This window comes from Schistocerca gregaria, chromosome 3 (genome assembly GCF_023897955.1).
Source record: "Schistocerca gregaria isolate iqSchGreg1 chromosome 3, iqSchGreg1.2, whole genome shotgun sequence".
Lineage (NCBI taxonomy): Eukaryota > Metazoa > Arthropoda > Insecta > Orthoptera > Acrididae > Schistocerca > Schistocerca gregaria.
Genome location: NC_064922.1, coordinates 782,406,234 through 782,420,501, shown reverse-complemented (window position 1 = coordinate 782,420,501; position 14,268 = coordinate 782,406,234). Strand labels below are relative to the sequence as shown.

The following is a 14,268-nucleotide window of genomic DNA, read 5'->3' as shown; positions in this document are numbered from 1 at the left end:
GACATGAAAACCAAAAGGAACACACTGGCATAACTGTAAAACATAACCAGATTATTTTAGTTATACATCATAATATTGGAAATGAAGCACTCTTAAGAGATGGCTTATTTCAAAAACTCGTACTTGGTAGGAAAATAATATCAATATAGAACATATTTTTTATATGAAACTTTTGTATTCAAGGATGTGTGTGAATAAAATAATTAAAAGTGAAGCAGGTTCATAGTAATTTGCATTTATTTCCATAAATTTAAACACGAATATATGCATAAATAGTTTATCTTGCTCTAGATTAACAAACTTTATACAACATATGTGGAAGACCTTTGTGATTTTGTTGTATAAGGCACATGATGCAAAACATATATACTAACTATTCTACATACAAAATTATATACAACATTATCTACATAAAATTTGTGCAAAGGAATATTTACAGCAATGGAAGAAACAGGAATATTCAGTCAACTTTCTTCCTTTAATAGTTTTAACAAGAGTAGAAAAATATTTACTTTATAAAATCTAACACAGACATATATACAACATAGAATCTATTTTATATAGATGCCATCAATGTGCTCTCACATTTAATACTGAGCAAAAGGTCAACATGGATAATATTTGTTAAGAGATGGCAGTCATCATTTTGAGCACACTTCCTCTTTCATAAGATAACTTTATTATAAAATATAAATATCTGTTGATTTGGCAGTTCAATATATATATGTAACTTTTTCAGGAGTGAAGAAGAAGTTGCAACAATGGAATTATTGGATATTTCTGTAAGTAATGACAGGAGTTATCACAAGGATGATATACATTCACATCAAAGCTTGGCAGGAATAGTTTGTTCATTGCAGTGTTCACAAAATTGTAGCTGTTTTTAGGCTAAAGAAATTAGTTTTTAGTCACATCTGTTCATTTACTTCCCGAAAGACAAAAGTCATATTACAACAATATATAGCCTGGGCTCAGCCTTCTCCTCTTTTATGTGAATCTTAAACATAGCATATTTTTCTCACAGTTTATGAGAATTATATAAATTCAGGCGCATTTGGATCTTCACCTGCCATATTACTTTGACAACTTTCGATTCCATTTGAGCAAAAGTCCAGTACTTTGCTCCCATTAACAAAATAATTTGGAATTAGGATTCTCACAAGAGATTTGTACCCACACACTGAAAGTGAAAGGAGAGGCTAGTACTGGCAAGAATGAAGTTGTAAACAGACAACAAATTAATGGAGTAATATCACTTATGGAGATCCAGAGTAAGTAAATGTTGGGAATGCAATTTAATGGACGGTTCTGTGGTTCAAGAGACAATGATGTTTCTTCCAACATCAAATTATCACTTCTTGAATCTCCAATAAACATTTGTTATAAATTTGTTTTATTCACAAGCAAGTAACTTCACAAAATCTCTACATTTGTGAGAAATAACATTATGTCAAATACGGTACAAAAATATCAACTTTACAACACTAAATTAACACCGTTCATGGGTTGTAATATTTGTTTATAAAATTTCAGGTGCTATACCAAGAACAATTGCAGTTAGGTAGTTTCTGTTTTAAGATATCAAAAAATAGTGTCAGGAACTGTAACCTAATTAAGGCACCTTTTTCATAATGTGGTGCTCACAACACACTTGGGTTCAAATAATAAAACAACTGAACAACTGTAGGAATGGAGGTATGTCAGTAAACACTTTGGCCATTGTCTATTAAATGATACTGCTACTCTCCATGGAGATAAAGAGACTCTTATATTCAAATATTCTGTGGCAACCTCTCAAGAATTTGTGGCATACATCTCACAAAAAGTGAATGTCAAATGAGTTTAGTCATTTACCAGAAAATCTGTTTCTGAGAGTGTTAAGGCATAACTAGATATTCCATAAGGCCCTTAAGTCACTACTGCAAAGTTCCAGGATAGTTATTTTGAATACAATTTCCTTGGCAAATATTTTCTGTATGGGCCCCATCATCAGAAAACATCAGCACTGAGGAACATAATGAATATCAAAGAAATAAAGTAGCACAGCTGCCATAAATATGTGTAACAGAGATCATATTAGCTGAACAGATCAAGTATGGTGTAAAGAATTACACAAGTGTATCAACCAAAATATCTTTACAAATCTCATAATTTAATTGAAATCCATAATTATGAAAACAGAACAAACATAGTTTCAGAGACTGTAACTTCATTTGTGAATGGGAATGGGGATTTACAGTCTCTGACTTATTTTTACAGTTTTTTTTCCAAAATTTTTTTTTCACGTGTACAGTACCATACCTCATTATGTTTCTCTTAAACCAAGTTTTGATACAAGTAATAAATGCACAATTCCTTACATGAACTGCCATGAAATGTCGTTTTATTATTAAATAAGAACTGATTTGCAACAAGGTGTTTGTATGAGCTGGTCTCACACGAAGCAGTAAAATAATATATAAAGTAATCTAAAAATCAGTCTGGACATTGTTACTTTTCTTTCAGACACCAAAATCTCTTAAGCAGGCTGTACTGTAAAAAAAGAACTGCCAACATACTACTTGATGTATTGCACACCTCAAAAGAAACCATCAAAAACACATTTTATATAAAAGAAAGAAACTGCCACTCAAGTAAATTATATCACCCACAATGTATATCATGATAACAAAAATGTTTATTGAGATTGACAATTCTTCAGTACTGACTTCAAGTGTGAATTGTTTAGTGGTGTTCTATACAGGATAGCATATTTGTAACACCAGATGTTTAATTTACTCAGTCGAATAATTTCTACATCACCATGGTCTCCAGGGTTTCTCTTCCTCAACAGGCTGTGCCGTCTTCCGGACAACTAATGAGAGGGGTTTCTGCATTGGTGGGCTATAAGGCCTCGGCTGGTAATAAAGGTTAGCTGGTGACGTAGCTACATCCCGGCACAGGACGACAGGTGAGGTAGGTGCAGGTGGTGTGGGAGGTACTGGTGACGAGACCATGGGAGGGGCAGCAACAACTACCGTCGGTGCAGGGGGACTGACCAATGGAGGTGCAGGAGGGCTACTATTGACTGCCAGTCTCTCAAAGGCAACCGGTGACACTGATGCAGATGAAGATCCCGAGGCACTGCCAGACGGAGAAGAGGATGCCGACGAGACAGAAGACATGCTCGACGTGGAGGACGCTGCAGAAGCAGTGGAGGCAGTGCGTGTGGGTATTGGCACCAGTGTAGGCAGTACAGTGGGGGTGGATTGTTGTTGAGCCTGCTGTTGCTGCTGCTGTTGTGATGGCTGCTGCTGCTGCTGCTGGGGCTGAGGTAGTTGCGAGCGAGGCAGCACTAGTGCAATGTCTCCATTGGGCAGCCTGGTGGGCAGGAGCTGCAACCCACCGGCACTCACTGCACCCGCTGTCGTCAGCAGCAGCGGGCCAGTCGCATGCTCCCCAGACGTGCCCACGGCAGGCACAATGTGGACCTGCACTGCCGTGGCTGTCGCTGTTGTCGGTGCTGCAGTCACAGGCATAGCTGTTACCTGCTGCGTGGGTGCTGCTGTCACTCCAGCAGTGTTTGGAGGCTGTAAACATAAAACAGAACTTTAAGCACAATGAGGAATGGGGGTACACGGGCTGTAAAACTATTACACAAATGAAATGCTTAGCAGCTGAGGAAAATCCTTCTGGGTGTGTACTCATGCCATGTTGTCTAGCCAAAAATGGTGAATGGATTACTATTTCAGGCATTCTACAACAAATTACTGCTTATATAGCCACACATTCACATGGTGCAGTCACTCTGTGCACTATTATGTTGGAGGGCTTGTGCCCTTAATTTTTTATGTTGAAGGGCTACTTGGTTACTCTTGTAATAACTGCAAGAAAGAATTGGGGGTGAATAAATCTAAACCTCTTTTCTGATGAGGCTTTGATTCTTACCTACCACTGAATCAGCGCAGGAGCTATTGTCATTAGAGGATGTGATATGAACATTGTTGTACATGGAGGTGGAATGGTACACTGCAAATGGTCATCTCTTTTAGTCAAAACATTAGTTTCTGTTGCAATACATACTGAGTTGGTATTATCGAGAGCAATTTTACTGAATTGTCTTTTCTTCATACACATGGTTTCTTTCATTAACAGACACTCATAGCAACGGCCATGATGCATAAATATTATCTTTATAGAATGATGAAAATAGAATGATTATAAGTCTAATACTAGAAAATCTTGGATGTTATGTTCAAACTTTAATGTGGAAAAGATACTGCACTATTGCTATCAAAGGTCAGTGTTCATTTTCCTTAAGATACACCGATTTACTAAAAATCAGCTGTCTGTGGTGCTACATGTGAATACGATGAGGTACAGTGTAACGACATTTTTATTGTAGGGTAACACTGACTGCTGATACTTGTCACTTGATGAGGTAGAATTTCATTCACTTTTAAAAACAAAATCACATATTGATGGACTTGATTGGTCTTGGTTGTGTTTTGAGAGACATGTTTTCTAAAATAGGCATAAAACTGGCTGACAGCCTATAAAATAGCAAGGTTTGCATGGTGAGCAGTCAAGTGTTAAAGCTTGTATCAAATGAGATACTTTTTTCATGTGGGGTGATGAAGTTCTTTATTGGCATAAAAAGCCCTTGATGAGTTCATTGGTACAACTCTATTAATGCTGGCATTGATATATTTTGCGAAAGTATCAGAGAAACATGTTAAAATGGAAGGGCAGTGGTCTAGAATTGACATATGTGGTGTAAGCAGTACCAACTGGTTGTAGTGACCAGCCCTAGATCACAAGACGTGGATGTATGATCCACAATGTCCAAGATACCTTTAAACTGATTGAAAAGGCAGGCTGATACTACTACCTCACAACACGCCTTTTGTGAAGAGCAGGCTACGTGACTGGGGCTGAGAAACCGTGTTTTGCCTGTATCTCCACTGGTATGGGTGCTAGAATGTTTGAACATGCACAGGCCAGATACTCATGAAGTGTGGTGTTAGTGTCACAGATTTGGCTGAAATGTATCCAGTGGTTCAGGATGAGACACTGGACACACAGTAACATTCTGGTATTTGAACTTGCAAATGAGTGTATTAAAGAATGGCTGTTAGGGCGGAAAATTCATTAACTATGCGGACGTAAGCTACCATAAAGTCCCTACCTACCAGATTGACCTGAATATGAGGCTAGCAACTTAACCAGGTCCGGTGCAAGCCCAAGTGTAGCCCCGTGTGAGCTGCTAAATTGTCTCCGCCCCTTTTTTTTTTACAAAACGTTTGTGGAATTTTATTTAAATAAATCTGTAGGAAATGTCAGCTGTCAATGGCAATTTTTGTTTTTACTTTTCAGATCTACCTAGGTTAGTAGCCAGTCTCAAGGCTTTTAATATGTGCTTACGTCTAGTGTGCGAGTAGTATTGTCAAACAAAAGTGCCGGTCAGAGTTTAATTGTTGCTCATGCAGGCGGAAACAGGTGTTTCATGGCTCAAAAACCTAAGCATTCGACTATCACTCTGAAATAGAGAGCAAAAATTTTCAAAAATTACGTCGAAACCCAACTTATGCCAGGCTTATTAGCAATGTCTTTATCCCTTGTAATTACTCGCGACGTATTTACCCATTCGGAATACTTCTAGTCATTGTAGGTGTTGGACATGTTTGGCTTTAGTAATGTTCAACCATTTTTTTCCATAATGCGGGAAGAATAAAACACTCGGAAACTGCCATTGAAGGGCTTAAAGTTGCTTCAGGCTTAACATGTAACCGCAGTATCGAACATTGCATTCAATTTCTAAATTAGATTTCGTCTTCTGCAACATTAGTTGTGAGTAAACGCAAGGCGCGTAGTCTGGTCCCTTAATCCCACAAACCAACCAACCGATCCACTCATAAGAATACTGGCGTGGCACAGTTCCCAAAGCCGCTCCCTCAGAGGTTTGGTTTCGAATCCCCTCTTGGGCATGAATGTTGAGTTTGCCCTAAATATAAAAAAGGGGGGGATGGGGGGCGGCAAATTTGCGGCCCCTCGGAAAGTGCCACCCCGTGCGGCCGCACGTTTCGCACGTGTCTTGCGCCGGCCCTGGACTGAACGATTCATTGTTGCCATCCAGAAGTCGCAAGCAGTAGACGAGGCGAAGAGAGCCGTGTTTACCTGCTGCTGCTGCTCGTGGACGGAGGCGGCCTGCGCGGCTGCGGCTGCGGTGGCGGCCTGGGCGGCCATGGCGCTGCCGTTGAGGCAGCTGGCGAGGTGCGACAGCAGGCGGCGCCGCACGTTCGCCTCCAGTCCCGGGAAGCGGCCAACCTCGCCGGCGCACTCGCTGAACCCGGCGCGGAACTTGTTCACCACCGAGGGGTCCGTCGCCGCCGCCATCGCCGACTGCTGCCGCTGCAGCGACTCCAGGTGCTTCACCGTCATCTCCAGGATGTCCGCCTTCTCCAGCTTCGAGTGGCGCGCCGGCTGCACACAACAAAGCGAAGGTCCCCTTATAACCAACTACTACTTTCTGTACCATACATTAGGTTACCGTAACACTGCCTCTTCTTTATCTTCAACTCAAAGAATTTGTTTTTATTCACAGTTGTCTTCTATATCTACATTTATACTTCGCAGGCAACCCAACGGTGTGTGGCGGAGGGCACTTTACGTGCTACTGTCATTACCTCCCTTTCCTGTTCCAGTCGCGTACGGTTTGCGGGAAGAACGACTGCCGGAAAGCCTCCGTGCGCGCTTGAATCTCTCTAATTTTACATTCGTGATCTCCTCGCCGGCTCTTTCTAGGGGGTCCGCCGCCACCTTTCACCAAATCGTGTAAAATAATGAGTAAAATTATTGAATAAAAATGTGAAAATCAAATTCATCACTATTGTTTTTTTCGTGTGAAAAACGTGTACTTTTACTTCAGGTCGTATCCCCAAGCAGCCTTTGCGGTTCCTAAGTGATAACGTATACACAGTTTAGTGCCAGAGAATGCGGCTTCTCTGATCGACTGTTTAGCAACAGTACGGGGGTCGTTTGTGCCCCAGCTCACGGCGCTAGATGCGCTGAAACTTGTTACACATGCGCGGAGCGAGCTTTGTCGACCAGTCACAGCGCTCGCTGGCACGTATGCGGTCCCAGGCATAATTAAATGTTAAACTTGCCTTGTCAGTGCACTACCTGTTTCATAAGTCGATTTTTGACCAGTTTATTACTTCTAACGTGGGTCCGTGGCCGAAGTCGGGATCATTGAAGAAGGGTGCGGTTTCTCCATCGCCTTCACACAACAAGGGAAGTTTCCAGTTGAAATGAATGAGGAGGGAGGACGACCAAAGGAAGACTTTATATACATTTGAACATTTTTCTTCGGATTTCACGAAAAACCACACACACACACACACACACACACACACACACACACACACACACACACACACACACACACGATTGTTACGAAATATGCATGCTCCTTACACAACAGTAGCCAAATAGTGGAAGTGAACAGACCCTAAGTGACAGCTTGTCAACAGCGAACAGTTTCGACGTAACGTTGATTGCTCTTGGAGGAAGAAAGCTCCATTGTGTGAAATTTCAGTTACCAAGTAATTTTAATCAGGCTTTAGTGTGTTGAACAAAGGGAGTAAACCCACTAGTAAGTGTCTGGAAACAGTGGGAATTTAAATTGGATCGTTAATTTCAAGTTGTTTTCATTCACCTCTAAACCAAAAACTTGATACTTTGGGGGGAGGGGGGGTCAATGGGAACATGGCACCTGCATTAAGAAGCTCTTTACTGACTAGGGGTCCGCAATGGATTTTCGACTGAAGAAGGGGTCCGCCAGCTGAAAAGGTTGGGAAGCCCTGAGTAGGGCAAGGTACACCGCGATGCAGAGCGCCTCTCTTGCAGAGTCTGCCACTTGAGTTTGCTAAACATCTCCGTAACGCTATCACGCTTACCAAATAACCCTGTGACGAAAAGCGCCGTTCTTCGTTGGATCTTCTCTACCTCCTCTGTCAACCCGACCTGGTACGGATCCCGCACTGATGAGCAATACCCAAGTATTGGTCGAACGAGTGTTTTGTAAGCCACCTCCTTTGTTGATGGACTACATTTTTTAAGGACTCTCACAACGAATCTCAACCTGGCACCCGCCTTACCAACAATTTTATATGATCAAACCACTTCATATCGTTCCGTACCCATATTCCCAGATTTTTTACAGAAGTAACTGCTACCAGTTACTCTGCAGCAATGTGTGACCTGATTTGAAACTTCCTGGTAGATTAAAACTGTGTGAATTCTGATTTTGCAACAGACTGTCAGTTGTGCTTGGATACCTCAGTTGGCAGAGAGCTTGCACGCAAAATGCAAAGTTCCCATGTTTGATTTCTGATCTGGTGTAGTTTTAATCTGTATGATTATGTGATTATCAATCGCAAGATTCAAAACCGGTGAATCGTGCTATGTCCACTACATGCATTAAGGACAATACTGAATAAACAAGTAAAACCAGATTAAGTGCTCCAGTCTGACAGTGTCAGGTTGTAACACTATTATCTGAAAAGCAAAGCAGTAATACTTGTTCTCTGCAAAGGAAGATCTTTATATAGCAAATATAAAAAAGCCAACTACTCAAAATTATGTTCCTAAACATCTCTGAGAAATTAACCACTGCCTTATTTCAAACGCCAGTTAATGCTCCGCTTTCTGTCAGCCAGTTAGGATGTGAGATGGTTAAACATAATAGTTTTTCGTGATTTCGAATTATAGGGCAACTGTCCATTCTCCTTGTAACCTCCTCAACCCAGTCCTCCTAAACGCTCTCCTTCCCACGAAGATAGGAAATAGTTATATGGTGTACCATCAGTAACGAATAAAAGGCTTTCCCTCAACACATGCAGTTTTCACTCGTTGCTTTAACAGAATGTTGTCAGTAGCCTGCAATTTTTAGTTTAGCTTTGGAAAATCCTCATTTTACATGTGTAGACATACCTTAAGACAAGTGAGGGAACTTTAATATTACGTTGCGAGAAAATAATACCTGAAACTGTAATAGGTGCCAACAATGCTCTTCGAATAAGCAGAAATAAACTATTAATATGGAGGCAACAAAGGCTGCTATGTCCCTAACATATTCACTTACGTTTTGCTCAGTACAGCAGCAAAGATTTTACACACTCCTCAGTGACATAGACGAAATGAGCATCCAATTTGTTAGAAACCGCCATAGTATTTTAACGTCTCGTCAACTTCTAAGGCTGGAGCCAGCTGAAAATAGTTGGTTGAGGAATTGATCTCGGAATTTGCCTTAAGTCGTGGGAAGGTTACATCTGGGTGGCTAGACTGAGATGCGAACCGTGCTCCTTCCGATTAGGAGACCAGTGTCTCGATCATTGAGCTACGAAGTCGATGAGTGTTTCTTAACTTGCACTGTAGTGAACAATGCACACTGCATTCTGAAGCTCGTGCCAGGAAATTTTTGCTGTCAGTCAGCTGTAAGTCAGTGCAGACAGTAAAGGACGCTGATACCAGAGGTGAAAGACCTTAATAAGCCCTCATTAGTGATACGTCCAAAAGTCTGAAGGTTCTCGATCACTCAGTTACTTTATCGAGAGACGCTTAGTCTGATGCAAACACTGTAAACCATTGCAGAATGCATGCTACCATATGGCCTTGGCCTCGACGGCTTGAGCCAAATGATTTACACAGGCGGACGTGACCACCGTATAACTGTTTCGTTCTGCTACTTAAAAAAAAAGTACTGACAAACTCGGGGATCCTCGGAAAAGATCGGTGTTCGACTAACGCGCAAGAACTAGTGGTTGAAATCAAAGCAGTCCACCGTACGCCGCCACTTACATTCGGGAAACCCCAAATCCCCCTAATCTCTCGTCCATAGCGTTAAACAGCAGTCCTGATCAGGATAAGCTAGTAATACCCCGTCTGGCTATAAGCCCGAAACACGCGAGATGCCGCATTCTCTACTGCGGGTATCTCTGCCGGCAGCGCGTTTGCTCTCCTTATCAGCTGAACATCGCGCGCGCATAATCACTACCCACGTGGGCCGCATTTTTATTTAGAGGAGATTTACGAACTGGTTTGCCTAGCTACAAGCTCTGCCGCTGCAAATCCCAGGATTTGTTTCGTAAGAGGTCTAAGGGTATTTACCCCCACCACATACACAGCATCCTAACTCATCGAGTACAGAGTTGGCAGTTTACAGTGTATCTTCTCGCGCGAATCAGTTTTCCATCTGCCTTGTGCTTATTCATCATATTTAGCACCAAGTTTGCAATAACATACCGCCGAAAATCTCCTTTTCAGCGACTCATTTTTTTTATTGTTTATTTTGATGGCATGGCGACATGAATTGCAGTTGCGCTGATCTTAAAATTCCAGTAGCGGTCACAAATTAGCACAGTGAAACTACTGATAACATAATAAAGGAGGTGTGAAATAGATCTGAAACCATAACATAATGAAGGAGATGTGAACTAGATTTGAAACCATCCGCTCCCCGAATTCGATCCTGCTGGTCATCACACTCTCCTCCCCTCCACAACCCCTTTGCCTTCCTGAGACTGCCCGAGAGCTGATGTGGCAGTGTCGTTCGCTATTCGGAGAGTAACGAACACGAGTTTAACGTCCTCCGGACGACGAAACCATTAGAGAGGACATTAACAGATTAATAGTTGACGTATACGCGGTGTCCCAGGAGGAAGGGCAACATTCAGGGATATGACAGGAGCGATAATTCGAAGCAAAAAAAGCCTAGTGAACAAGGATTCTAAAATTTATACTTTAGGAGCTATGAGCATAAATCTTCGATACTGTGAAACAAATCTCTTCTACTGTAAACTCTTTGCTTTCCTTTGACAGGAGGTAATATGGACCAAAACAACAAAAAATTGTCTAGTAAACATGGGTTCCAAAACGCATGCCTTAAGATCTTCGAGAACTTTTTCAGTAGAAGAGATGTGTTCACATTACGAATATGAGTAAGTTCTCATAGCTCTTGAGACGTGCATTTTGAAGCCCATGTTTTGTAGACTTTTTTGCTTCGAGCCGGCTTCCCTGTCACACACGAGAATATTGATCCTTTCTTATGGAACACCCTCTACTGATTTGTAAGGCATATTTTCGACGAAAAGTTGCCACGTATTGCTTCTAAGGAATAGTACAGCGTCATACATCATCGGAGAGCTTGAAAAGTCGGCATTGTGACACCAAAAGGAAACTTTACCCTCTTCCCATTTTAGGACAAACGGCCGAATTAGAAAATCTTCCTCCCAATCTCTCCATATTTTAGATCAGAAGTTAGCCTAAATTGCCCAAAAACGCTTTTTATAACAAAAATGCATGATCCAGTCAGTGCTTTGTTCAACCCTTGCGTTCATATTCCAGATTACAAAGCACAATTCTTTTATAATACGGGCAGTATATGCTTACGTATGAAAATGGAACTTCGTGATTTCGGTAGTTATTAAATAAAAAGTCGACTACAACACAGATTTAGTAGAGTCAATTAAAGGAACACAACGCGGGCAGGATGGACCGAAAGAGTAGCTGTCTAGAATGCCTTGCTTCGTAGGTACCACAATCTGTGAATCTAATGTGGACTGACATTTCTCTTGCTGGGCTTCCGTACGGGAGGCAAGAATTCAATGATGGGGAGAACTATTCCAGAGAACGCATTACCACTTAAGCTGATTCGCAATTTTACCGTCGTATTATTCTGTTTTGGGTACTTGGTCCACGAAGGTAGGTTAAAATGACTCAGCAACGAAATCATTGGAGACTAGTTTAAAGGCGAATAGGTGAATAAACCAGCGGTGAACTACTGAAGGAACCACATCGACGCTGATCAGGGAAACACCGTAAGAGCAAGATCACCATGGCAGAACCGGGTCCGGCATTGAACCCGTGCGCCACGTAACTCAGTACCCTGCGAGGTAAACAAGGTGGACAAGAAGACGCTTGCGGTAGTTCTACAATCCGTCATAGAAAATGTATAGGTAGGTATAGCAGCCCTCAAACAGTCTAACGAAATCTGTCGCCGCATTAGAAAGTTAGACGCAACGCTGGCCTCATATGAGACGCGTCAGATGATTGCTGCCACCTGCCACTAACAGAGATGCCCACGGGCACGCAACGAGGATTGGGAATGTAATGAGTGTCAGGAAGAAAGACATCATCAGAAGCAGGTAGTCGAAACGAAGCCGTGCACAGAAATTAATGAGCTTCGGCTGCGCCACAGACGATAACTCCAAGATGGCGGCCAATACGCTGCCTTCCTCGTTACGGCACTAACGCAATGCTCCGGGGTCCGTAGATAATTAAAATTACCACTGGCTGTCCCACTTCTGCATTTATGCCCTGCCCCATGCTGGGGAGACATAAAAGATTCCGCTGTGGAGGCGCTGTTAGTTAGAGAAGGACGCATCGTTAATGCATGTCCTGTCACGCTGATTAGAGTTTCGGTGATTACTATTAACAAGGTGTCTGAATAATGCGAGCTACGTGCAATGTGCGCCCTGCTGAGGCATTCGTCGTTGCCCAAGGGGACACAGTGGTCTGGCGATGAGAATGAACACCCGCAGCTTTCGAGTACCACTGAAACACGCCTGTCTCCTCACTAATACAACTCAGGACTCATTTTCAACGCATAATTTTCTGCTAAAAGCGGAACTGAAACAAATCGGTTATTATTTCAAGTCTAAGAACCAATGACTTGCCATCTGACTGGTGACTGGTGATGATCAGCGAGATCAGATAGAGTGTACATATTTATTAACACTTTCGGTAATAGTCTGGAAGGCTAAACTTCCTAGCAGACTAAAACAGTCTACCGAACTGGGATCAGAACCTGTCTCCATGCCTTCTGCGGTCAGCTCTCTGACCGAATGAGCTATGCGCGCGCGGCTCACAGTTTACTTTTACTAGTTCCTACGTCATAAACTTTTCAGACTTTCTCCTGACTATCTTTCCCAGAGGAAAGGACATTCTTTCTGCAATTTGCGAGAATTTCCTCGATGGGACAGCTCCCGTATGTAAAGAAGTGCCTGAAACATATCTAATAAACATCTTTCTCCGCATTCACTATGTGAGCGAACGCAAAAACTCTGGCACCACCCCTAACGTCGTCAGTAAGAAAATGTTGAAATCGGCAAACGTGGCTAAAACTCAAATCATGAACTAGGTTAAAATGAGACTCAGTTGTTCAATGTAAATCGATGTGTGTTTAAGTGCATTCCCGCTATTTCCTTCAAATGTATGTGGCTCCAGGTGTATACATTGTTTTCTGCACCTCGGAATTTGAGCCAGGTTTCGCCAGATTGTGGGGTACTGATCTAGAAATGACAAGAAAAACTTACATAATATTTTTCAAGGTGCATGACCCCGTCATGATGTAGAAGGAAAATTGCTTGCTCGGAAACAGTTTCACCCATACCGAAACTAATTTTTGGTCCGGTTAGAATGCTAAAAACATTTCATGAAAAGTCATTGAAAACAGAGGATTTGAACTGAAAGTTAGCTGAAATCTTTCGTACGATGGATGCCATTTAGTACATCTGGATTTGAATTTTAAAAGAAATATAGACTAACCAAGTCTGGAAGAACGTGTACTTAAAATGCAACAATACTGGAATGAGTGGTACTGTGAATGTTCCTCCAAACTGGAATATGACAGAGAAACATTGCCAGTAGACGATAGAGGAAGATCACGGAAACAATTGTTATTTAGTTTGAATGAATCTTGGTTCAAGTGCCATATTCACCCAAGTGTTAGTACAACGATGATTTTGGATTCTGACAAGTAAAACATTGGTTCATCATACGTTAACTCATAAAATAATGGATTTTAGAAAAATGTGTTATGTATATTTCCGTAAATACATTGCTAACTTATCTAATACAGCAAAGATAATGTTAAAAGTTTTGAAACACGTCCCTTAAATAGAAAAATAGCATTTTGAAACATTGGGACTTTGTAAGACGTGGACACCAGGTCCTGAATCTGGGATTTTGTATTTCAGGTATTTCCATATACAAGCTGGACCATTCGTACAGACCCGAAGTTGAACCTCCGATCTTTCTGTAACTGTTCTCTAATGAAACACACTTCCAAATATTGTTCAAGATTCGAGTTTCACATAGTGTGGGGTTAGCAACCACCAATGTTAGCTGTCGAAACTGTTCGTGTCCAAAAAATTTAGTAATCACTGACAGGCGACATGTTTTCCTCACTGCCTTACACAGTTAGTGTCTGATATGATGGTCACAAGG

General features: G+C 41.7%; 1 protein-coding gene across 1 annotated transcript in view; it reads right to left on the bottom strand.

Moving 5' to 3' along the window:
• Positions 1-219: 219 nt before the first annotated feature.
• Positions 220-14,268, bottom strand: part of LOC126354594 (protein hairy) — a 36,211-nt gene continuing 22,162 nt past the window's right edge. The window contains exons 3-4 of the mRNA XM_050004344.1: positions 6,157-6,462; positions 220-3,569 (exon numbers count right to left, since the gene is read on the bottom strand). Coding sequence (XP_049860301.1) covers positions 2,799-3,569; positions 6,157-6,462 — 1,077 coding nt within the window. The 3' untranslated portion in view covers positions 220-2,798. The remainder of the gene's footprint in view (positions 3,570-6,156; positions 6,463-14,268) is intronic.